At 37.9% G+C, this 26,567-nt stretch overlaps 2 protein-coding genes across 6 annotated transcripts in view; both read left to right on the top strand.

Annotated features, from left to right (window-relative positions):
• Window positions 1–11,966, top strand: part of nol4lb (nucleolar protein 4-like b) — a 105,639-nt gene extending 93,673 nt beyond the window's left edge. For 4 of the 5 annotated variants that reach the window (XM_079849849.1, XM_079849847.1, XM_079849846.1 and 1 more), the window contains 6 exons: window positions 1,019–1,371; window positions 2,470–2,649; window positions 2,847–3,035; window positions 3,991–4,110; window positions 4,246–4,450; window positions 6,340–11,966. In XM_079849849.1, the coding sequence (XP_079705975.1) occupies window positions 1,019–1,371; window positions 2,470–2,649; window positions 2,847–3,035; window positions 3,991–4,110; window positions 4,246–4,450; window positions 6,340–6,557 (1,265 nt within the window). In that variant the 3' untranslated portion in view covers window positions 6,558–11,966. The remainder of the gene's footprint in view (window positions 1–1,018; window positions 1,372–2,469; window positions 2,650–2,846; window positions 3,036–3,990; window positions 4,111–4,245; window positions 4,451–6,339) is intronic. The other variant, XM_079849848.1, reaches the window with a different exon arrangement.
• A 1,676-nt stretch (window positions 11,967–13,642) lies between these two features.
• srms (src-related kinase lacking C-terminal regulatory tyrosine and N-terminal myristylation sites) lies at window positions 13,643–26,516 on the top strand. Its single transcript, XM_079848397.1, has 8 exons — window positions 13,643–14,632; window positions 16,212–16,333; window positions 17,554–17,720; window positions 17,988–18,135; window positions 23,575–23,733; window positions 24,781–24,962; window positions 25,048–25,204; window positions 25,456–26,516. The coding sequence occupies exons 1-8, from the start codon at window positions 14,286–14,288 to the stop codon at window positions 25,653–25,655; spliced, it is 1,482 nt and encodes a 493-aa protein (XP_079704523.1). The 5' UTR covers window positions 13,643–14,285; the 3' UTR covers window positions 25,656–26,516.
• The last annotated feature ends 51 nt before the right edge of the window (window positions 26,517–26,567 follow it).

Genomic DNA, 26,567 nt, shown 5'->3' on the forward strand with positions numbered 1-26,567 from the left:
GTGTCATTTCATAATTAAATATGGTTAAAGTGTACTGCTGAATATATTTACAAGCATTTATGGTGGACTAAAATTTACATTATATTTTATATCAAGACTATTTTGGTTTTAAATATATTTTTAAATTTACGTTTTTGTAATAATGAAGCTGCAATTTATGAGCTGTATATGTAATTTCTGAAAAGAACACTTTTTTTATTTTATTTTATTAAAATTCACAAATAATGTATTGCATTTGTATATCTGGGTTATGTTTTTCAAGCACAGGGGTTGGATGTTTCTGAGAGTCTGAGTATATGTGCTGTTTTTGACACTCTGTGGTATGGATCTCTTCATAAACTAATTTTCATAAACTGGAAGGCACTGAACACACCACACACACCATCAAATGCTGCCTGGTAGAATGGGCTTTGTAGTGGATGTACTGTAGATCCAGACCAGCTGTCATTCATAGAGGTTGTGAAGGCTTCCAGTGTAGCGCATTAGCATGCTAACATTGTTAGCATGACAGGAAGAAGCCCTGGCAGTGGGCAACATAAAAAAAAATGTGTTTTAAAAGCCTCATCTTCTTTTCTTTTTTTAAAAAAGCAATAAATAGGCTTCACACTTAAAGATGAAGTCAAAAGTGTCCTATGCAGACAGTAGCCGTTAGCTGTGTTACAGTTAGAAGTTAGCTATCTGCCTGGAATGGAAAGCATTTAGCATAGAGAAAATATGACCAGCAAGTTAGCTGTTAATGTTGATTTCCTTTATTCAAACGTTAAAATACTTTTTTTCACCCCCAGTATTACTATAAGCTCGCCATTTATTGTCTCCCCCCCCCAATGACCAATGACTGATGGAGTGAATGTTTGGGAAATTATTGAAAATTTGGAAATTGTCATTATTTTTGTGTTTTGGTGTTGCTAAATATGCTGAAATTACATGCAGATTATTATAAAACTGTATGTCGTCGGAATAGTGCAGTGTGTTGTCTGTTGTAAAACTAATTTTTACTGTGTATTGTGTATATTTTCAGATGATTCATCTTCTGAAAGTGGGAGTGGCAATGGGATTCACACACTGACTCCTCCATCAGTAGGTGCGGCCGGTGTGAGCGACAGTACGGGGACAGGACCTGGATCAGGCTCGTACGCCGAGGTTAACGGCAACGGTACCGCAGCTCCACTCGACTTCAGCACGACTTCCTCATCCTCATCCTCAGAGGACCAGCAACCAGTCAACCTCAGCGACAGACTGAGCCAGGCCCTGCCCAGTGCTGCCGCCATGCTGGCGACCTTTAACCCCGAGCAAGCAGAAGAGTTGCGCAGAAAATACCCCAAATCCTCAGAGCTACGCCTTGACCGAGACATCAGGGACTTTAACAACAAGGTATTACATTCATTTAGAACAAAAATTGGTAAATGATAATAAGGCTTGTCACAGTACCAACATTTCAGTAGTTGATACCAGTAGTAGTTCAATTTCACTGGTATCATTAGCATTTTATTTAGCGTTGACTTGGAACCAATGTACTTGACCTTTTGACATCCTTAGTTGTTTATCTCGATCGCATATAAACTCATACACATTCGAGCACTTGCTACTAATGAGGAAGTGATGTCTAAAACAAAAAGCATGCTGAAAATTGTCCATCGAATATTATACGTGGTATTTTTAAATGGACTGAACATTTTGGAAATTAAGTCCCGAAGGTGAATATGGATTATTGATTTTTTTAATAATGAAGTTGTGCATGAAATGTTTTCATTTTAAATATTCACAGCTTATATATACAATCATGTTGAATTTCAGCCCCCAAAAATGCAAGCCCTGAAAATACAATGCATTAAAATGCAAGCACTGATGCAATGATTTATTTTTTTTTCAATTAGTGCAATTCAACATGCTTTTTTCTTTCAAAGACATTACTTCCACACTGTAGACTTTTCCTTCACCCTTGTTCACAACAGATTGTTATTTGTTTTGAGCGTACAATGCGAGTTGAAACAACAGTCATAAAAGGTGCTTGATTAAACCTCATTCATTCAGTTAGCTAGCTACTGGCACCGCAGCATTTTTCATACAGACAGAAGCAGAGAGGTTTAAACAATCTGCCGAGCAAGGCTCCGGTCTGAATAGAAACTTTCATTACATTCCTGTTCTCCATGGTCAGCCTCAGTTGCTCCCTGTCTCATTTTTATTTGTATTGTCTTTGTAAAAAGAAGAGTGCAAAACTATCTTTCAAATGAACGGATTCACGATCTGAAATGCAGTACAAGACGCTCGATACTGAGAACGTCTGAATAACATGGTTAGACCTTGAAGACATGTTTTCATCAGCCCAAGCGTCGTAGGTGGCCATGAATGGCCTCATTGGTAGATATCGTCTTTTTTTATGCATCTTTCAGTCCGTGTCCTAGCCTTTTCTGATCATGTATGCTCTTGCAGACACAAGACTTATATTGGTTTCTTTGTGTGTTTATATAGTCTCCTCAATACAGTTCAGGCAGCTATGATTCAATAAAAATGGAGATATGTGCTGAAGATCTGACTGTTGGTCGGTCTCAGGCGGCTGATGATGATGACGATGACCATGATGACCACGACGACAGCGATAAGATCAATGATGTAGAAGGAGTGGATCCAGAGAGGTTGAAGGCCTTTAATGTGAGTATCAGAACATTCAGCTGATGATTTTCTACTGCATAAAAAGAACTGTACAATCTCGCAGTAAACCATGTGGTTTCTATTTGCAAGTTAAACAGTTCCTCAATGCATGTTTTATGTGTGGTTTTCACTCATTCCTTATACTTCATTTAAGGAATTCATTTGGCGAGCTGACCTATTTTTCTCTCTCCGTTTAGATGTTTGTACGTCTCTTTGTGGATGAGAACCTGGACCGTATGGTGCCAATCTCTAAACAGCCTAAAGAGAAGATCCAGGCCATTATTGAATCCTGCAGCCGTCAGTTCCCAGAGTTCCAGGAGCGTGCTCGCAAACGCATCCGCACCTACCTCAAATCCTGCCGCCGCATGAAGAAAAACGGCATGGAGGTACACACACTGCCACGTTCTGCTGCCACTTCTGTTTTTTGGTATGGTTAGATGACTTATATCGCTCCCTGGTGGCCAACACAGTACATTGCAGATACTGAGAAATACAGTTTTGTTTAGCGATGATGCAAAAATTCTAAATTAATATTCATTTGAATATAATTCAGTTGAATTTTTTTATTGAATTAGTTCCTCTTAATATTAAAATGTCTGGAGGTGTTTTTTAAAGTTTAGATTACCATGTTAAAATTCAAAGAAATCTAACAGAGGAATTTCTGTAGCTAAACACAAGTTTAGCTACAAAGCAGAAATAATTACATAATTAATTTAGACTAATAATGCAAATGTATTGCTTGATATAAAGATATTTTTCATATTAGACACATTTTTCTAAATTAAGTTCAAAACTGTTAACAGATGTTTAATGTTTCTATACAGCAAGGTAACATGTCTTGACACAAAATTGTTTTCAGATATCTGTACAAAAATAAATAAATCTATTGTGTATACACTACTATTCAAAAGTCTGTAAAAGAATCCTGAAATGAATAATCCTGAATTAATTTTCCATAAAAATATGAAGCAAAACAAAACAAAACAGTTTTAATATGGATAATAAGAAATGTTTCTTGCACACCAAATCAGCCATTTAAAATGATTTCTGAAGGATTATGTGACACTGAAGACTGGAAATGTAGCTTTGCCTTCACAAGAATAAATTACATTTAAAATATATTCAAATAGAAAACAGCTAGCTCAAATTGTAATAATACTTTAGAATATTACTGTTTTTGCTGTATTCATAAATACAGCCTTGGTTAGCATAAGAGACTTTTAAAAACATTAAAAAAAATATTTCCTACCCCAAACGTTTGAACAGTAGTGTATAGCATATTAAAATAAATAGACAATTCTGAGAAATAATATATTAAATATGCTGTGTGTGTGCTAGCAGACTCGACCCACGCCACCCCACCTGACCTCAGCCATGGCTGAAAACATTCTAGCAGCTGCCTGTGAGAGCGAATCACGCAAAGCTGCCAAAAGAATGCGCTTGGATGTCTACCAGGCACACGTAAGTAGTGTTGTAGAAGTGTGTGTGATGCAGGTACTTGTGAACCTTGTAGATGTCTTAGTATGTTATTTTGTCTCTCTTTATTTTAAAACCAAGTTAGCCTGAGATATATATATATGTCTCTTTCTCTCTCAGGAGGACCCAGTATCTCTGGAAAAGGCGGTCTCTCGTGAGCCGGTCTCTCTGACCCAGTCTGCATACTCCCTTGCTGCCTCAGCCTACTCCCAGGACCAGCTATACATCAATGGAGGCCTCAACTACAGTTACAGGGGTTACGGTGGACTGTGTGCCAGCATGCAACACCCTGTGTCCCTGACAACAGCTACCGCCCAGACCAATGGTGAGAGGAAGCTGGCAGCATCCTAAAATAAGTGATAACTGATTTAAAACTTTATTAATGCTTAATAAGACAATTGCCTTGTCTGTGAAGGATATATACAATGCTGCTGTAAAATTTGACCTAATTTTATGATAAAGCAGAGCTATGATGCATAAATCAGTGGTTCTCAAGCAGGGTGCCTGGGCCTACTAGGGGGCCATAAGCAAGCTTCCAAGGGGCAGCAGCATGACTGAATTTTTTTTTATTATTATTATTATTGATATCATAATTAATAATAATATTTTTATTTTTTATATATAAAAACATTTACAACTTAAATAAAAGGAGTTTTTTAAAAACATACAATCAAGATGTACTGAATCTGATGTAACTGAAATCATAATTATTTTTCCCCTCAATAACAAGTTAGGGATAATCCACGGCTAGCTGTGCATTAAACAATTTTAATGCACAATGTGGAGGAAAAGAACTCCTCCGCGAAGTGCGTTCAAATTGTTTAATGCACGGCTAGCCGTGGATTATCCCGATTATACCATAGTCATTTGCCAGCACTGACACCTTGACAGCTATTATTGATGTTTGCAGCGCAATATTTGACCGGAAGGGTAAAAATGGCGGTTATTTTTCTTTCATACACAGAGATAAAGTAGTGTGATAAGATTGCATTTATTTTAATGAATGAATTGGTGCATTAATTTGAATTCATCATCGAAAAAGAGAGAGACGAGAGAGAGAGAGAGAGATGCGTGTGTGAATTACCTGAATCTGTTCAGTGTCTCTCTCTATTAACAATAAAGCTGTGAGTTTAATTACTTCAAACCCAGTGATGTTACCCTCTCTTTGCTGAGAAATATATAATGTAGCGATTCAAAGAAGAAGCAAGAGTTTTATTTATATAGCAAGTTTCCACAAGCCCAAGGTCGCTTAGCAAAGGTTCAGTATTCAGTAAAAGATTCAGTAGCAAATGTTTCTGTGTGTGTGTGTGTGTGTGTGTGTGTGTGTGTGTGTGTGTGTGTGTGTGTGTGTGTGTGTGTGTGTGTGTGTGTGTGTGTGTGTGTGTGTGTGTGTGTGTGTGTGCTTCAATGAAAACTGCGCATTATTATACAACTGTGATTAAACTGACATGGAACTACCTGTGCATTAAACGGTTTTACCTTCCAGCCAATAAGAATCAAGTATTCAGACAGACCATGGTATAATTGTCTTTATTGAAGAACATGCAGCTCTTGAAACTTCTGAAATCACAAAATGAATTATGGTTAATTAATTTAACTATATTGACACTACCAGTTTCTATTAACAATATATTAATAATATATTATTGCAATTTCTGTATGTTTAATGTGTATATATAATCAGTACAACCAAAAACTGCTGTAAAATGTGGAAACCAGCTGTAATTAAACTTTAAATTTAAACTTAAACCTTATTTTAAAAAAAATGTCTAAATTATTATAAAATTATAAATTCCCATGAAAGAGTATAGAAAGTTTGTGAAAGAGTCATTTTGAATTATTTATTAAAAGGACTGACTTTTAAGAGTCAATTGTTCATGAATCGGGCTGCATGTTTTTATTCAGTGAACCAGTTTAAACGAGTATTTGTTTCAGATTGGATTACACTGGTGATGCAGTATTTGATTGCATGCAGCACACAAGGGTGTGCCATTATTTTTCAGTACACAATAATTTTGGACTGACTTCATTTCCTTTAGGACTGTAGATTAGAGGAGAGTAAAAGATCAATCCTGGGATTTTAAGAATTGATATTGAGGTCATTCAAATGCAGTTAGAGATTAATCATAAAATCAATATCTTATCCTCCCCTAAGAGCTGCTAAGTCTGTGTTCTGATTATGTTCATAATTATATTTTTACTCTCTCCGTTTAGGGCCTACTGATCTCAGTATGAAGTCTCTGGCATCGAATTCGTCCTCGTCAAGCTCTAGTAGTCTCGGCAGGAACGGAGGAGGGGGCGGGGCTTCAGCTCAGCTCAGCCATACAGAGGTAGCGGCAGTGCGTCAGCTGATCGCAGGATACCGTGAGTCTGCGGCCTTCCTGCTACGATCGGCAGATGAGCTGGAGAACCTCATACTACAACAGAACTGAACCGCTCTTCAACGCTCTCTCTGTCTACATACATCTCTCGTCCCTCTGGACCACATAACTGGCTGTGTCCCTCACATGATCATCATCATTGTCAGAGGTTTTCCGGTCACCAAGGAAAACCATCTGGCTCTTAAAAATTTTAGAAGAGAGAGAAAACACAGCTTCATCAAGCTTTTGTTTTCATATAGCTTCAGTGAGAACGACCTACGGATGAAGAGGACAAACGTGGAGATGGATCTCTGAAGGACACTGCAGTGCTGAGGCGGACGGTTCGATGTGTTCTCCGCATACTGCTCCTGCATTTCATGCCTTCTCCACGACCTCCCTCCGTTCATTCTGCCTTCATGCCCCTCTGAGAGCCATTGATTTCTGATTTTCTTTGTTTTTAGCTACTTCAAAGGAGGAATTACGGCACGCCAATCCTCCAGACAGCACTAACTAAATGAAGACACTTTTGATTTGGGGGTGTAATGGAAAAAAAGAAGAGAAAAAGAGCAAGACGAAAACTAAGAGACCTTTGTATTTGCTGTAAATAAGCACTCGCTGTGTTCTGAAGCACTTTTCCATTCGTTCTGACCTCTGAATCATTAATTTATGCATTTAGATATGCAGGTGGAAGCTCACCTGGAAATACCTCAGCCTGTCTGTCCTTCTCTCTCTCTCTCTCTCTCTCTCTCTCTCTCCCAGCGTCCCCCTCTGTATGTGGGAGAAGAAAATTATCACCTGTCCATCCTCCACTTCACGGTCCACTTATTTGGGCATCGAAAGTGGAGAGTGGGAGTGAATTTGTTTCTGTAATTGAAGTGCAGATTTTCTTTTCCAAATCCTTCAAATGTGTTGTATATATTCTGATCCATTTCAAGGTATTGATCGCAAAAAATACACTGGACTTGTTTTGGGACTGGACCCTTCCTGATGCATTTAAACCCTTCGGTTTCACAGTGACTTCGTGTCCTCCGTACGTGTCACCTCCTGTTCTCCTCTTCTTTGTGTGTCCTTCCATTTCTCCTGTACGTCCTCTCCTCCTCCAGCTTATTATTCTACTTTGGAGGGAGATGGAGAGGAAGGATCCGGGATGGAAGCTGTTAGTCTTTTATCTGTTGACTTTTCTTAATGGCCATTAATCCACTCTGCTGCTATGGACTCCAACGTAACGCCACAGACCTGAAACCTCAAGCCTCCCAAACACAACCACAGCACCTCAAGGTGAAAAAACAAGGCAAAAAAAAAAAAAAAAACAGAAATGAAAGCCAAATCCAGAAGAAAGATAAAAAAAAAAACCTGCAGTTTTGCATTCTGGTCGAGAGTGTTTGATTTGATACCGAGGGCTGCTTGTGTTTGCTTTTGTTTGATTTGTTCTAAAAGCGCGGTGTGTGCTTAAATCTCGAGATCAACTGGGATCAAATCATTGGCACAAGAGCTTGGCGCACGCACACACACACACACACACACATACGACACGAACAGACATGCTAAAGGGTCTTTTTTAGAGAACTGAATATCCAGCAGGAGAGGTTAAAAATGTGTAGTTAGCGAGGTTGATTTGGTTAGGGACTGACTGACAGTAGTGTCACTGTAATTTGCTCCATTTTGCACACAGAGGCACTGCTAATCTATGATTGAGGAGCTCTGCGGCTCCGTGATGCACTGCTAGTGGGGGATGGAGAAAGAAAATCGCAATGCAGAAGATAATCAAACGCATTTCTGGCCCTAAAGGAGACAGACTAATACAGAGAGGCTACCATGACCCCCGCTGAGGAGCCTTCAGAATCTTTACATACTTGATCACATGACCAGGACCTACATATGATTGAAAGCCATGATGATGAGTGAGTGTGACTAGAGACTACACATTTGTGTGCAATTTTTACACCCCCGTTCAAAACGCAACAGTACAAATATAGAAGTAATGATTTCTTCTTATTGTACTATATTTATGGTAGACCTTCACAGTCCAACCTCCTACTGCAATATTGATTTGTTAATTAGAATATTGCTATAGATGTGAAGACATATGCAGAATTGTCAGCGTGAGGCCTCTCCTCACTGTGCGTGGCTCATTAACCTTGCTCTCATCGTAAAGGGTCCTTGACCTCTTGTCATCTCTGACTGCCTTCACTATTTCTTTTACTTCATTCCTGGAAAGAACGTGATATGGACATATTTTAAAGAATCCATTTTGCTTCACTCCCAGATAAAAATAAATAGAATAAGACTACATTGTGACAATATTTTAATGTCAATCAAGCACATTTTCCACGCAAATTCTCATTACCTTAATGCATTCTAAGATTTCATTTTTTTTTTTTTTATGATATGGTGTTAAATCACATCATTTATAATTTCAATTATATATGTTTTTTTTTTTTTTTTTTTTTTTTTACAGTATAAAAAGTTGCAGTAAAATTACTGTAATAATTTTTTTATTAAATTGACATAAAAAGGGAGTACAAATATTACTAAGATGTTTAAATACTTCATAATTTCAAAATAGCAGAAATTTTTTTTGCATTATGCTAATGAGAATTGTGGAGAAATATGCTTAAAGGAATAGTTCACTTCAAAAGGAAAGTCATTTACTGTCAACCTCAAGTTGTTTCAAACCTGTATGAATTTCTTTATTCTGCTGAACACAAAGGAAGATATTTTGAAAAATGTCGGACTCGGTAACCAAAGAGTTGATGGGCCCCATTGACTTCCATAGTAGGAAAAATAAATACTATAGAAGTCAATGGAGCCCATCAATAGTTTGGTTACCGACATTCTTCAAAATATCTTTCTTTCTGTTCAGCAGAATAAAGAAATTCATACAGGTTTGAAAAAACTTGAGGTTGAGTAAATGACAGAATTTGAAGTGAACTATTCCTTAAGATTGATAAAGATTGTTCTAACCATAGTTTTAATTGTCACAAAACACAATTTGTTAGTTTATTATTTTGATTTTTGAAGTGAAATTTTACCAGACAAATCTGACCTGCACGTTCTAGGGGGTTGTTTTAGGGAATCCTCATGGTCAAATGTGCTGTTTCTGTTCATCTCTCTCTCTCTCTCTCTCTCCCTCTCTCTCTCTCTCTCTCTCTCTCTCTCTCACCTGCTTTTCTTGTCTCTGTCATTCTTGTCATGTCCGCTGTAGACACACAGATGGTGAGAGGTCAGGTAATAGCTGCTGTTTCGATCATCTGTCTTTCTCTCGTTGAGGTCTGCTATGGGTCCCACTGCCGTCAAACGTTGCTGATTATACGCCAACCTCACATGCTCTTCTGTGGATTTATAAAAACATACCATGGAAATGGGGCTGCTAACCGCATCTGTGTGGAGAAGCCGAAAAAAGCGAAGCGTTCATCTGTTCGTATGGTGTTTCTTCTCTCCAGTTCACTCAAGGACAGCAACTGAAAAACAAACTGTAAAACGAGGCAAACGACAATCTTAAAAAAAAAAAAAAAAGAGGTGTAACTAGTTCACGGTTTTGTTTCCATGCTCTGTGTTCTGTGTGTGGTTGTACAGCGCAGTGTGTCCCGGGAGAGTGAGGGGTATTTTAGCCATAATCAGAGCATCTCTCACTCTCAGATCCAAGTTCTCATGCTAGCCGCTGAGGACTCGTAGTGGCCCACTGTCGAAAACCTTTTTATCTGATTCCTATTTTTTTTATAATTATCTCGATTACTATTATTTTGTAATTCTTTTTGTATCGCAAGTGGTCTTTTCAGAACTGTTTTGTACCGACATCACATGTGAAGTTTGTCCTGTATGCCTATACATTCCAAACAAGGATGTCAACATGCCAAGCAGCCAGCCAAACCACGGTCACATCGGATTGCAGATACACACGCCGAGGGCAAATTCAATCCTAAAAAGTTGAAGTAATAGACATTAGCAACAGTATTAGTTATGTTGACAGCCTGATTCCTCCCGAAGAACGATTATCTCAGTACTGTATGACCAAGTTTTCTGATTAGTTACTGCGCCGTGCCTTCAAAGGGGCTTAACAGAACTGATTGTCATGTATGTCCCTTTATTAACAGTGTATTAGAAAACACATTCAGCTCTCCGGATTTGCTGTCATATGGTACTTCATATGGGTTTTTATTTTTTTTTAATCAGCACCGCAATCTACTGTGATATTATGGAAGTAAACAGCCCACCTGTCATTTGTTAAAGGCATCACTCACTAACACACGGATGGTCCTATACAGGTTCAAGGCTTTGCATTCAGGTGTGACGCTGGTTATGGTTGCTGCTAAACTACACACACACACACAAAATGCTCTGGTTTGATCAGATGTATAGCTCTGAAAAAAAAAAGAAGAAAGAAATGAAAAGAACTTGACTTTTATTTTTCTAGCACAGTGGTGTACAGCTGCATTCAAATTCATGTGGTTCCCAGTTTTAGTCTGTTCTCTTTAATAATTTGTTGGTGTTTTGGATCTTTTCCATCCCGTCTCGGTTTCCTCCTGATTTCTCCTGTATAAGGTGCTGCTGATGTCGGCTCTGGTTTTGATATGTACCTAATACCAATGTGAAACTGTCTATTTCTTTCTCATTTTGGACTCAGTGGAGGTGTGATGTTTACATGTACAGATTTTTGAGATTTTCTCCCTTTTTTTTGTTGTTCTCATTTTTATTTTTTAAATCAAATGCTTTCCCCTTCTTCTTTTCAGGCATTGTTTCATTTGATCATCTTTAGTGAAGGGAAATGGGACTTGCAGCAATTTCCATGCATTTACAGTAAGACAAAGTGTTTTTGTCTGGGAGACCCCCATCACTGACCCCAATCACTTTCTCTAACTGCTGTCAACCGATACACAAAATGAAGAAGGCTTGTTGTAAATGAATCTTTTCCTCTGGCCATTAGGGACAACACATCCGGCTGTTCCTTAATGATTAAAAGCCATTATCGCACCCTTCGTCGGGTGCAGACGTCAAGTATTACAGTACAAGAACAGCAGAGTGAAAACCTCAGGTAAATGATTGCTGTTTTATAGTTGAAAAAGAAGTCTTATCGGCGACCCATTTCCCACTTTAATACCATAATATATATTAAATAAATCTTTTTTTATATTTATTGTGTTAAATATATATAACAGTGAATACTTTTTTCAGTACATGTGGCTAAATATTTTAATTCTTTAGAAAGTGTTGATACATACATATGTGAAGAAACTGAAAGATTGAGTGAAAATGAAAAAAAAAAATCAATTTCTGTTGTTTAATGCAAAACAGCATGGGCGGCTCCTAACATATCACTTTCATTAATGAAAACCAATGATTTGAGATAAAGCTTTCTCCAGTGGGATGTCACTGCTAAAATGTCACTGACATGACATTGTGACTTTTTTTTTTCTCCCAAGCTGTACATCACAAAGCTAAATATACTAATAAAACAGTGTGATATATCAATCATCCAGTAGCTGTATTTCTTTTCTTCCCCCCCAAGGAACATTTTTGAATCGGCATCAATGCATTTGTCTGCGTTTGTGTGTGAGTCAGGTTTTGCTAACTAAGTAAAAACGGAAACTGCTTAAATTGGTCCTCATAATGAGAACGCTCCCCCATCATCCAAGAGAATATTTGAATACTAAGCAATTTCCTCTGGTGCTTAGATGTCAGTTTGTTTGTGCATCTTGATTGTTAGCGGTTATTAGTATTTTTATTGTAGATTATTTTCATTTTAATCATCATTTTAAGTCATGTTATTGGCACTTGGAAGACCTTTAAATGGTTAGTTCACCCAAAAAATGATTTTACTCGATTTTGATCATTTACTCGCCCTCGTGTCGGGTTTCAAACCCGTAATACTTTAGTTCATCTTCAGAACACAAATGAAGATAATTTTTATAAAATCTGAAAGATTTCTGTCCCTCCATAGACAGCTACGCAACTTCCACTTTGACGCTTCAAAAAGTTCATAAAGAGATCGGAAAACTAATCCATGTGAATTGAGCGGTTTAGTCTAATATTTTCTGACGAGACATGATTGTTTTTTATGATGAACAGATTTAATTTAGGCTTTTATTCACATATAATATTCACCAACTCGCACATCAGCTGCGTAACCATCACATGGTTAACGGAAGCTCGCATGGTCGCTTAATGTAAGAGAACCAATGAGGTTCATTCTCGTGTTACAGCACGTTTGAGCTTCTGCAAGAGTTCTTGCACGTCAATGTTCGGTTGAGCTTCTGTTTATGTTTGCTGATCAGTGTTTAAATGTGAATAAAAGCCTAAATCAAATCAGTTAATTATATAAAAGCGATCGAGTCACTTAAGAAAATTTGGACTAAACCCACTCGATTCATATGGATTAATTTTGCGATCTCTTTGACATTTTTTTAAGCGTCAAGTGGCAGTTGCGTGGCTGTCTATGGAGGGACAGAAATCTCTCAGATTTCATCAAAAAGATCTTAATTTTTGTTGCGAAGATGAACAAAAATCTTACTGGTTTTGAACGAATTAATGACAGAATTTGAGTAGGCCCTATCACTAAAATGGGGTTTGGCACTGGCCTCATATGGGGCTTTTAAATAAATTGTATCACATATTCATAATATATAGCCTAACACACAGTTTTAAGACTAATATAATGTCGTTAAATAACTTGGATCGATATTACTCCTCGTAGATGTCGCTCTTCGACCCCTCACAAATCACAGACGCGGAAGCAATGCGTCACACGCTCGAACATGGGTTATTGAGTCGCGCGCACAACTGTAAAGAAACTGGTGCCAGAAAAGTTGCTTTCAGAGCTGGAAGTATGCGGAACATATTTCAGCGCAGAATATACTAAAAAAAATGAGAGAAGAATGATGAGATAAAGAGCGAAATTGCCCCAAAGACACGTTTCCATTATTTACCACCGATACAAACATCCATAAATGACGTCACCGTGTGTGGGCGGACCTATTTGCGCCACTGGATTAAATAATTAGGCTACATAATAATTTAAAACAACATATAGCCTAATTGAAAGTCATGTAAATTGAAAGTCACCCATCCTGTATAACAATAGACGTGGGCATGTGTTTGCGTGTCTTAAAAAATAATAGAATAGCCCTAGTGTTATTTTCATAGCAAAACGTTTGATGAATGTGCATGCAAATTAATGTCACAGGAGGGACGCGTTTTAATAAACGCAAGGAGATGTTAAGAAGAGTAGTAGGCCTATACGTTTAACGATTAAAGGCGAATCTAAAAATAAATGGTAACTGGTTTCCAGCTCCAAGTGTGCGCTTGCCTAGTGAACAGATGATCGCACTACAGGAGACAAGGGTCGCTTGCAGCCAAGTTTACACACTGCGAAGCGTTTTGCTCCGGAGCGGAGAGAAGCACAAATGCTGCGGCGCACTGCAACGGTCATTATGAGAGAAGATCGAGGGACGCCATGGACAAATAGAGCCTAGATTTAGATGAAAAGAGGATGTTCTTCAAGGTACTTCAACCACAATAACGTCTCCTCGTTTTAAGGTATCTTTGAACTATCCAACATGTCTTTTCCGCATGCCTTTGTGATCCATCCCAAAACAAAACCGGTTTCACCTGATCCTCCGCTATGATCGCGGCCAGTGCGTTTGCTCAACAAAGGCGATCCCGGTATAGAATCGCTACGGTCGGTCTGTCGCCATCGGTAAGGGACCCGCACACCTCTTGTATTTACAATTTCAACCGCTTCGCTTGGTGGACAGCCTCCAAATATTCTAGCTACCCTGGAGTCCGTAGAAGGAAAGGGCTGGGATGGAGAAGTGTTGTCGCAGCTGCATGCCATGCCTGAAGAGGTTATGGGACTGGATATGGCCCGAGTTTTACTACCCGAACATCGCTCGTCCTGCCGAGATCCGCACCGTCTCAGGTGATATCCAGGTCCCGGCTCCTAAGAAGAAGCCCACGCAGCTGTACGCGGCTCTGTTCGACTTCGTAGCCCGCAGTGAGGAAGAGCTGACGGTGAAAGAAGGGGACAAACTCTCTGTCATCGAAAAGAGGGGAGATTATGTGTTTGCCAAGAAGCTGACGGGATCCCTGCAGTCCGGACTGGTCCCTGCTAATTATGTGGCCCTTGTGCAGGATGAATTCGCTAACTACAAGTAAGTCCTGAGAGTCAATAGACTTATCCTACCTGTATTAGAGATGAGATGGTTTATTTCAATTAGAATATTCATTATATTTTATGGAAAATGATCACTCTGTCATATTTTTTCCTAAAGTTGAATGAAGAGCTTGACTCTTTCTACTATACACGTGTCACTGGTTGAACTTTCCAATTAGCCTTCTGTTGTTTTCATACTGGGCTAATTTCAAACAAGACATTTTATTAACATGATCTTGTTTGTTTATTCATTACACCACAATTAAGGCTTGAAACTTAAGTCACAACAAAAGGATTAAGTGTCTTAGTAAATTTTACTTAATTAGACTTTTTTAAAAGAACATAGCAATCAGCCAGAAGAGGCAAGTCTATGTTCAGTAGGCTACATTGCTCGCAAGCTTATGTTGTGATTTGTTGCTGGTGCTACGATAGATCCAGATAGAATAGAATAGAATAGAATTTAATAATATTCATTATCAAGGCTGTCGCTAAAGAGGTGACAGTTCTGGGTCCCCGGCTTTCGGAACACGAATTCAACCAAGGAGGGCAAACAGCAACATCCTGCACAGGGGCCCTGATACCCTTATATCACCAACAACCTTTAGTCTTTAGTTAGGCTAATTGACGTTTGGCTGACGGCACTAGACTAGTTGCTGTAAATTTTAAAGATTTGGCAGGTGTTGATTTGTCTTAAAATTTTGAATTATTTTTGAGTAGACCCTGAAAACTATTGTATATTTCACTCTGTAACAGTAAGGTGATTAGCAAATAACGAAATTATCAGTGCCCCTAGTCTGAGCTCAGCCAAGGAAGGTTCATACACCTGCACTGTCTCGTTTCATTCACAATGGCCTTTATCACTGTCCGTGTGAACAATGAGCTGTGCTCTGTTTTCTTTTATTTGCGCTATCGTTTGCTACTTATTTGGTTGCTGTTATAATGGGGTCAGTCAATTGTCTTCACTATAAAGGCCTCCTAAATAGTGTTGACAGGTAACGGGGTTATGATGTCAGAGGTGTGTGCTAGTGCACCTGTCAGAGTTTCACTGAAACTGAAGCACCATGGGATTGTGTTAAACAAGCATGTGCACCTGCCGCACCCATATTTAACATGGCAACACTTTGAATGACGCCACAGTGTTTACTGCGAGAATTTGCTGAACATGCTGACAAATGACAGTAAGTATGTGTCAGCAAGTAAAATACATTTCTTAGTAATACAATGCCTAAGGCAAAAAGAGTAAAGGTAGAGTATTAAACATTATTAATTATTATATTATATTACTATCAACATCAAATTACAGTACATAATAATATTGTAAAAATTCATGGCTTTTATGCACATTTCTCTTGGTTTTAATTAAACCAGCATTATCAAAGGCACAACACAATATGATGAATAAAAATACTTTGAATATGACTATTTAAATATGCAAATTTTCAATATGACTATTTTATATATGTATTTATTTATTGTAAAATATGTGCTGGACATAGTCTCGATAGGTTAGGAAGTACAAGTATTTAGTCATTCATTCATTGAGGTATTCAGCTATGCTATGTGTGTCTGCTTTACAGATGGTACTATGGGAATATAAACAGACAAAAGGCTGAGAAGCTGCTTTTGGCTGCTCAGAATAAAACGGGCTCCTTTCTGGTGAGGATCAGTGAGAGCCACAGCGATGAATATACTATCTCAGGTTTGTTCCTTTATTCCTTCTCCCTCTCTCACACGCACTCTTTCGATTGAATGCCTGGAGACCTACAGTACTGCCTGTCCGTTTTTCTCTCGTACATCATCTCCATTCTCATCTTTATAAGATATCCATTCTCTGCTTTATCCGCCATTCTCTCTCTCCTCTCTCTCTCTCTCTCTCTCTCTCTCTCTCTCTCTCTCTCTCTCTCTCTCTCTCTCTCTCTCTCTCTCTCTCTCTCTCTCTCTCTCTCTCTCTCTCTCTCTCTCTCTCTCTCTCTCTCTCTCTCTCTCTCTCTCTCTCTCTCTCTCTCTCTCTCTCTCTCTCTCTCTCTCTCTCTCTCTCTCTCTCTCTACCCCACGGCTTGTAACACCATATTGGTCATCCATGTACAACAGACTAAGCATTTTTCTGTCTCCTCTGGAGAGTAGCAGTTGCATTCTACCCTCATAATATTCTGTTTAAGGTCTCAAAAACCCCAAGGCCATTTTAATAGCTGAAATATATGCGTAACATTGAAGTAGCAGTTTTATACTTAATCATTTTTGACTAATCTTGTTAAAATTGATTATACACAGTATTTCCAATTTGATAACATGCTTCTGAAGTCCTACACTAAAAATATTAGTTTACTTATATTTAGGTCTCAGATATAAAATGTAAATATATGCAATTAATTATTTATATCGTTATTCAAAAATTTAGTTTCCAGTCACATTTCTGAAAACTGCATATCTACTCATAAAACAGTGTGATTCAGCTTCATTAACATCTGCCTGCTGGGCAACATAGAAATAATCACAATTAACTATTTTAATTCTGTTTTTTTTTTTTATGCCACTACAGTGTAAGCCTAATACATTATTTTTTTTACTTGGAATAATATAATAATACAAACTATAATAAAATAGCCCCATATGATTTACTATAATGCTGTGATATAATATAATATAATATAATATAATATAATATAATATAATATAATATAATATAATATAATATAATATAATGCAGTCTGATTAAACCGGCCGATTGCTGAGATCATTATAAAATAATTTGATGGGAAGATAAGAGATTTACTTATGCTATATTACCTTTCTAAATTATTATTTTGTATGTACATCATTGGAGCTTATGGGACCATATAAGCAGTCAATCTGAAAAAAATTTTTAAAAAAAATGAGTCTGTCTTTGAATAAAAAAGATTTTTATTCTTTGCTTCACAGCCAGAAGTGAAAATAGTGTCTTCCATTTCCGTATTCATCGCTCCGCTATTGGTGCTTACTTTGTGTCCGACAAGATCTCTTTTGCCACTCTGGATGAGCTCATCAGATACTACCAGCACAACTCCAAAAGTCTGGGATGCCCCTTAGACCAGCCGTGCGTACAGCAAGTATGACACTCTTAATATTTAATATACACACATTCACACACAAGACTTCTTAATTTTAGACATCACTTTTTGCTCTCGTGGAGCAAACGCTTATAAATAGGCGTTCCTTTGGCATTCATGGGTATCAGTTCTGCATTCTAGATCTAATTAGCCATATAGAGAAACAGTCTGTTTCTAGAGAAGTGTCCCTTGGCAACATATGATATAGGGGAGAGATTCTAGGGAGAGATCTCTTGTAACCTTTATTGCGTGTGTGTCCACATGCAGAGGGAGTTGTTTGACATGGAGCCATGGGAGCGGCCGAGGGAGGAGTTTCAGCTACTCAAGAAGCTGGGGGAAGGCCATTTTGGAGAAGTCTGGGAAGCTGTCTGGACTACAGAGAAGAAGAAAGTGGCCATCAAGATGCTTAAACAAGGTGTGACATCATATAAGATGGGATGTTTTCACATGTGATAAACCAACTAATACCACAACACATCACAGAATTTGTTCAATCAATCTCTAATACTGATGTTTGTGCTGTTGTTTTCGCCACCAAAATTGACATTCTGGAGGATAATTAATTCCTTTGTAAGGGGATATTACAAAATTGAGGACTTGAACACAATTTTTTTTTCTTTTAAACATTTTGATTAGAGGAGAAAATCAAGACATCCACAAGTACAAAGTAAACTTCGGCTGTCTGCGTTTCTGCAGCAGTCCGCGCACTGTCCACCTGACGTATTTGTTTATCATCGGGACAGTCCACGTACAACTGTGCATGTGCAAGGTGAATGTTGTGATAGAAGAGTCCACTAGGTGGCTATATGCACAATTGTTATGTACTGTGCAATAGTCGAAGAAGAGTGAGATACTGGGCCATCTGGCCATTCAGAGCAGAGAAGACCAATCACAACAGATTGGGTCATCTGACCAATCAGAGCAGAGTAGACCAATCACAACAGACTGGACCACCTGGCCAATCAGAGCAGAGTAGACCTATCACAACTGGGCCGTCTAACCAATCAGAGCAGAGAAGACCAATCACAACAGACTGGGTCATCTGACCAATCAGAGCAGAGTAGACCTATCACAACTGGGCCGTCTAACCAATCAGAGCAGAGAAGACCAATCACAACAGACTGGGCGGTCTGACCAATCAGAGCAGAGGAAACCAATCAGAGCAGAGTATATGGAAGTAAAATAATGTCAAATGTTTTTGAAACAAAAAGCCTGTTGAATTGCAGTACTTGAAAAAAAATAGACATTGCATTAAAGCTGCCGTCGGCAAGTCTGGCAGATTGAGTGGACTTAGCCAAAATTTTGAATGTTTACAACTCTCATGCCCCTCCCCACTACCAACGAGCACCCGCCCATCGTCAGTGCGTGTGTACCTGATTTTCTGTGAACGCGTCCATCTCTTCAGCATCGATCAACACCATAGACTCGGAGGTAGGCTGGCCTGGCTAATCTATCCATAGATAGCAATAACCGAGGAATTGGAAGCTTGTTAGTAGATTTTCTCTCCGCCATCACGCTTCATACAATCTTCAGGCGAACTTCAAGCATGTCGTGTGCATGTGATATTGTAATGCGCGCGTCTGCGCGAGGGAGGGGGGATCTGTGGCGTGTGCACGAACTGTGATTGACAGTCAGATCTCACACCCCCCTGCGCTGATTGGACCCGATGAGACGGGAGCGGTGGATTTTTGCAAAACAAATAACACGCTCCAGGTGGAGTTAGAAGCTCGGGTTTTTTTCTAAAACCACCTTATTTATGTTGTTCTGTCGGATTATAGTGTCAATTTCACTGAATTTGATCAAAAAAATGTTGCCGACGGCAGCTTTAACCATGCTTGCATTTTAATGCATTGTATTTTTAGGGCTTGCATTTTTATGGCCTGAAATTCAACATGGTTGAATATTTAAGCTGTGAATATTTCAATTAAAAACATTTCAAAGACATTTTCATTATTAAAAATTCAATAATCCATATTCACCTTTCATATTTCACTTGCAAAATATTCAAACTGTTTAAAAATACAACCTATAATATTCAACAGGCAATTTTCGGTCCATTTTATTTCGCTTTGCAAATTCGCTTCCACAAATTCAGTGGTTCAAATTCGACAGTAAATTCAACATTGACATCCAGGAACTGCAGGAAAAGCAGTAGATTACCGAGATACTCTCCATCTGCTGTTAGTCAATCTCACCAGCAGGGGGTGCAAAAGCGCTTGTTGTTGACGAAGACAGAGCAACAGTTAGAGCAAGCCATTCATTCATAAAATAAAAATGATTATCTGTGTGAGTATATATGCTGAAAAGATGATAAAGACACAAAAGCTGTGTTTATGTTTCATTCAATAACTTCATTGTTACTTTCCCTGTGTAGCCTACATGTCATCAGCTTTCTCTACCTACATGAACAGGATTATAATCGGTTTCCGTCAATACCTCATACTCAAGGATTCCCCTTCCGTCGGGACAAAACGCTTAACGTAGCTTATGGACTAATACAGTGATATGAAAGACCAAACTCGCACCTTATTGGGGATGTAGGCTGTAGGCTACTAGGCTAGATGGACTAAGAATATGAACATAACGCGCAAAGTTTCATGCAGAGCGTTTCGTGATATACTGGCATAAAATCAACACTTGATCAATACTAACACTTTCTCTTTTCTCTCTCTCTCTCTCTCTCTCTCTCTCTCTCTCTCTCTCTATATATATATATATATATATATATATATATATATATATATATATATATATATATATATATAATGTAGCCCAGTGCCGGCCCGAGCCTTTTGGGCCTAAGCAGAATTTGATTTGGGGGCCCCCTCCCACCACGCAGAGTCACCTGTTTGACAATTATTGACACAAATGTCACGCTATAATGTTACATTATAAATTAATACAATGAGGTTATGTATTAATACAAAATAAATACTTAATAAAAAATAGATACTTAAATAAAAAGTTTTAACTTTTTCTTTACTCTTTTACTAACTCTTTGAAACTCTGAAAACAAACTGTCACAAAACATATTAAATAAATTATTTGCAAAATATCCTCCAACGTTTCGCAACACTTTGCAGTTTGAATGGTGTCTTGTATGAACATGACGGAGTATGTTTTTATGTTTCCACTGTTTGATCGCGCCCGCGGATCACCCACACACGCACACGCACACACACACACACATTCCAGCATTGCAATCTTGACATCGCAGCCTGTTCATTATAGCCGTAATAAAATATAATAATAATAATAAAATAGTCAACCTAACATATAAAAATTACACTGCTCTGTTTAAATAGTCAGTTCACAATTCGTACATTCAGCGTATAAGCACCGCTCCACTGTGATGTTCCCAAGCACATTTTTTCGCGTGTGAAGAGGATGATTTTTTTCCGTCGATATTGGAATGTGAGTGAAGTACAGAGAAGCCTATAATAAAGAATAGTTAACCATCCAAATACATCGCGAATGTTGAAACATTTTGATTCTATTGAGAGAGATACGTGAGCCCAACGCTGCTTACTTTCACTTTCGCTTTAAATTATTTCGTTTTGGCTTGTTTATAGTTAGTTATTTTTTTACTCTTGTTCTGTTCAGAATATTATTAAATTTAAAGGATAAATCATTGATTTAAATGTAAATCATCAACCATTGATCAAATCAAATTTTTGTGACTTATGGCTTAACATTACCGTGACTTTGCGCACAAATTGTCTATGCACGCGAGGTTATGCGCATGACTCAAACACTGGCAGACACAGCTGCAGTTGTAGGCAGGTATATTGATCATGAAATCAGAATTTTCTTGTCTTGAATTAGTCATTAATTCATTCATTTATGTCACTTGTTTAAGTTAATTAATATGTAAAAAAAAAAAAAACTTGATTGTCATTGGGGGCCCCCTGGTGGCAGCCGCTTAGTTCGCTTATGCCTCGGGCCGGCTCTGATGTAGCCTAATAAATGTAAAATTGGCTTGACATTGGACATTCGCACATTTAGGGACCGTCTCAAAAGTTGCATACAACATTGGCATACACGTTTCTAACTTCAATAGCAAACTTTAATTTATTTGAATAAATATAAAAAATCCAAAGGGTGCGCATTATGCCTGACACTACATGAACACTTTACAGTTGGTTTTATGACTGTAAGTCGTTCTAGAAAATGCTGTTGAAGTTAGAAACGTGTATACCAAAGTCGTATACACTTTAGAGACGGTCCCTAAATGTGCGAATGTCCAACGTCAAGCCAACTTTATGCCAATGTATCACTGGGAAACGCTCATCATTAAACTTTGCGCGTTATTCTGAGTCCATCTGCTTGCCTGCGAGTTTAGTCTTTTATATCACTGTAATTAGTCCATTAAGCTACGTTAAGCGTTTTATATGTCCAGCTGGGGAATCCTGAAGTATTGAGGGAAACCCTAATAGCCTGCATGAGGCACATCGCCACAATATAAAGTTAAGGCCACTAAACAACCAAGAGAAATATATGTCAACCTCAAAAATGTAACATTGGATCTGTATATCCGCATCGGGGAATAACATTATAATCTTGTTCACGGTAGAGAAGATGCTTGTAGGCTACACAGGGAAAGTAACCGTGAAGACACTGAATTTAACATAAAACCGCCTTCATAATACTCACAAATACACTTAAATTGCTGTAAATGAGTTTTATGAATGAATGACTTCTAACTGTTGCTGGTCTTCCTCAACAACAAGCGCTTTTGCACCCCCTGCTGGTGAGTTTGACTAACAGCAGATGGAGAGTATCTCGGTAATCTACTGCTTTTCCTGCAATTCCGTTGAATTTACTGTCGAATTTGAACCACTGAATTTGTGGAAGCGAATTTGCAAAGCGAAATAAAATGGACCCGAAAATTGCCTGTTGAATATTATAGGTTGTATTTTTAAACAGTTTGAATATTTTGGAAGTGAAATATGAAAGGTGAATATGGATTATTGAATTTTTAATAATGAAAATGTGTTTGAAATGTTTTTAATTGAAATATTCACAGCTTAAATATTCAACCATGTTGAATTTCAGGCCATAAAAATGCAAGCCCTAAAAATACAATGCATTAAAATGCAAGCATGGTTAATGCAATGCCTATTTTTTTTTCAAGTAGTGCAATTCAACAGGCTTTTTGTTTCAAAAACATTTGACATTATTTTACTTCCATAAGAGTAAACCAATCACAACAGACTGAGCCATCTGACCAATCCGAGCAGAGTAGGCTCTCGGAAATTAGGGGTTTAGAAAGATCGAATCCTTTATTGAACCGTTTCAGACACTGTGAGAAAAGAGGTGATGCTGCAACGTACATATATTATGAGAAAATGAAAGTGTTTTATAACCTTGGATGAATGTAAACTTGTTGTAGGAGACCTCCAAAATAAGATTACAAGCCTTTAAAATAGCATAATAGGGAAACCTAACAAATATTATATTATATTATATTTCCATTCTTAAAGTTAAATATTGAATGTAATATATTAAGACATGAAGATGTGAAAATAAATTTGTAAAGCATAACTGGAATGAGCCATAATTGCAATTTTCTCATACAGTGAAATCTAAGCATAGGAGTTATGTAATGTTGCTGTGTAAGAATAATTTGATTCAATTTTAATGTTGTTTGGGATTTCAAACTTGCCCAAAAATGTTTTTCATTTCAATTATTTAGATTTGTTTCGATTTCAAAACATTGTCCATCATTTGGATCTGGATCAAACCCTGAGAAAAGGAGCATCGTCTGTACACAAATGGTTTTTAATACAAATATAAATGGATAAATGTGATTTTTGGTGTGTTCTAACTTTTGTTCTCTTACTCTGCCCTGTAGAGGACACAAAGGTGGATGAGTTTGTGAAGGAGGTTCACGCACTGAAGAACCTGCACCATCCGAAGCTCATTCAGCTGTTGGCTCTCTGCACACGAGGAGAGCCCGTCTACATCGTCACAGAGCTCATGACTAAAGGAAGTCTCAAATCATACCTTTCTTGTAAGTGTTACTACACCCTATTTCCCTGAACTACATTCACTGCACCTGCATGTTTATCTATGAATAATGTATTATAAATTGCACAAGATTACTCTATATGGTCTTGGTATTTCATGCTTTGCATTTTTTTTTTCTCTTATCAGACAATCACGTCTGTACTCGTAAACATTTATGGCATTATCTGACCACGTAGTTTTATAGTTACAGTTCAAAGTACATGAAGTCATTAACACAAAAGTATATCCTTGACAATAAACCTTCATTCTGAGTACCAAGTTCTTAAAATAAAATGTTTAATTTTCTTTTCTGTGAATCAGTGCATCATTCCTTGAACTGAAATCATATTTTAAGTATAACGATTTGACTGAAAGTTGAATTGAAAATTCAGATTGGCTTTCAGTTTGTTTACCTTCCCCTTTTGCTTTAATGACTCGAGCTGCATGAAATCCACAAAATGAAATCCAAAGCAGGGTTATTATCGTTAACTAAATCTAAAATAAAAACATTGTAAAATTAAAAACATTTCTGTTAATTGAAATAAAGCTGAAATAAAATAAATTACAAATATTGATTGAAAAACTTAAACTAAATAAAAGTTAGAAATGCTGCCTTTGCAAAAAACTTAGTTTTAGTTTGATTTGTAACTGGAAATAAAGAAAAACTAAAACTGAAATAAAAAGAAATTAAACATAAATAGCAATATTAAAAAAAAAACAGATAAAATGACTAAAGCACATAACAAAATTGCAAAAAAATAAACTAAAATTAACATAACTAAACGTTAAAAAAGCTAATTCAATGAATAAAACTAAAATAACAGTAATGCATCTTGACTTTCTGTACAAAGAGTCACGTGATCAATTAGTAAAACATATTTGATTAGTGGCCTAGAAAAACTGAATCTTCAAACATTTATTATTTATTTTAAATCAATAAAGATTTCTCCAGTTTATTTTCAGATATAAAATATATATAGAATCCCACATTTTCAATGTAGTGTGGACCCTTTCGTTTCATTGATGTTCCCCTGGCCATTTCTTCCTGTAGCGCCGGAGGGTCAGGTGTTGACCTCCGCTCACCTGATCTACATGGCTAGTCAGATAGCAGAAGGAATGGCGTACCTGGAAGATCGACACATCGTCCACAGAGACTTAGCAGCTCGAAACATCCTGGTTGGAGAAGACCTGGTGTGTAAAGTAGCTGACTTTGGTCTGGCCCGCATCATCAAGGTAATGGTTGGATGTCAAAGATGCTGCTGGAAATATGCATATAAAATAGTTTCTGCTTAGTATGTAATTCGATGTTTGTGTGCAGGATAGTGTGTATACAGCTAGTAGAAACACCAAGATTCCTGTGAGGTGGACGGCTCCAGAAGCTGCACTCTACCAGCGTTTCTCCGTCAAATCTGATGTCTGGTCCTTTGGAGTGCTGCTGTACGAGATGATGTCACGTGGAAAGATGCCGTATGATGGTATGGGTCTCTGTTACAGAAACACTAAATGCCTTCCATTTGTTTATATACACTACCGGTCAAAAGCTTGTGGTCTCTTATGCTCACCATGGCTCTTCACCAGGATTCTTTGATGAATAGAATAAAGTTTTGCAACATTATAAATCTCTTTACTGTCACTTTTGATCAATTTAATGTCTTTAAAAAACTTACTGACCCCACACTTTTGAGAGGTAGTCTTCTGTAAATTTTGCGCTCTCTGTTTCCCACAGGGAAGAACAATAAGGAGGTGTTGGAAATCCTGTCGTCGGGTTACAGGTTACCGTGTCCAAATCGCTGCCCCCCAAACATATACCGCATTATGATGGAATGCTGGCACGCGGAGGCTTCCAAACGGCCCTCGTTCCACGCCCTTCACAGCCAGCTGGACAATATCTACTCCAGACTCTACTTTAAAACCATTGAGGTGTAGATCACGAGGAGAACAGGTGGACTGAAACAGAAGATCCCGTGGGACGGAAAGATTTGCATGGACAAAAGTGCACATAAGACTTTTTGATTGCTTATGTTAATGAAGTTATGTGCAATAATAAATGCTTGTTAAAGGACTTCTATAAAAATTCCATGAGAGTTGAGGAAAGGAACTGAAATTGTAAAAGAGGAAACGTGCATCGTCTTAATCTGACAGGGCCAGATTATCTGTAGCTTGTCATAGCGACTCCTGATCATCAGTGGATCAAGATGTCGAGCACTGTTATGCACCATTATGATATGCATCATTTGCCCTGCACTTAAGTTTATTTTGCGCTAGAGTTAATCTGGCCCATTCAGTTTCTGTAGCAGTAGGAACAGGAGATTATTTAATCTGATGTTTTCAGATCAGAGTTTATGTTTACAACAGATTCACCTGCCAGTGTACGGACAGGTGTCGGGACGGTGAAAACTACAGCTGTTAAGTTATAACTGTTGAGTGTCTTTAGCCTATGTGAAAGGCAGGCTGCACAAATAACTGTTTTCTACCAGGTACACGATCGTGTAACTATACTGTGGTTAACACAGGAGCCATATGACAAAAACTACCTGGGTAGGTTTCCTCATGATCGGTTTCGTAGAAATCACATCCATGTCAAAAGTCTGTTGTCTTCCAATGGATTATTCTTAAAATAACTCTTGTAAATAAAGTATTTTTTCAGTATACATGTTTCTGCAGTTTATTGGTAATTTGTTTGCCTAATATGTAACCCGACTTTGAGATTGACCAGAAATTTTCAAGCATGCTGGTAGACTGTAAAGCACTTAACCTCAAACAATAAAGATTGCCTGTTTAGCCTACTGTGCTTGTGTCATTGTCCACAGGCGTGGTTCAAATGCGGAAGGTTTCACT

Source organism: Squalius cephalus, assembly GCF_949319135.1.
Source record: "Squalius cephalus genome assembly, chromosome: 18".
Lineage (NCBI taxonomy): Eukaryota > Metazoa > Chordata > Actinopteri > Cypriniformes > Leuciscidae > Squalius > Squalius cephalus.

Bases quoted from the DNA above. Each gene is read 5' to 3' on its own strand.
- srms (XM_079848397.1), top strand. From the start codon at position 14,286: ATGGAGAAGTGTTGTCGCAGCTGCATGCCATGCCTGAAGAGGTTATGG. The intron at 24,963-25,047 runs GTAATGGTTGGA...GTTTGTGTGCAG, and splicing joins GTCTGGCCCGCATCATCAAG to GATAGTGTGTATACAGCTAG. The intron at 25,205-25,455 runs GTATGGGTCTCT...TGTTTCCCACAG, and splicing joins TGGAAAGATGCCGTATGATG to GGAAGAACAATAAGGAGGTG.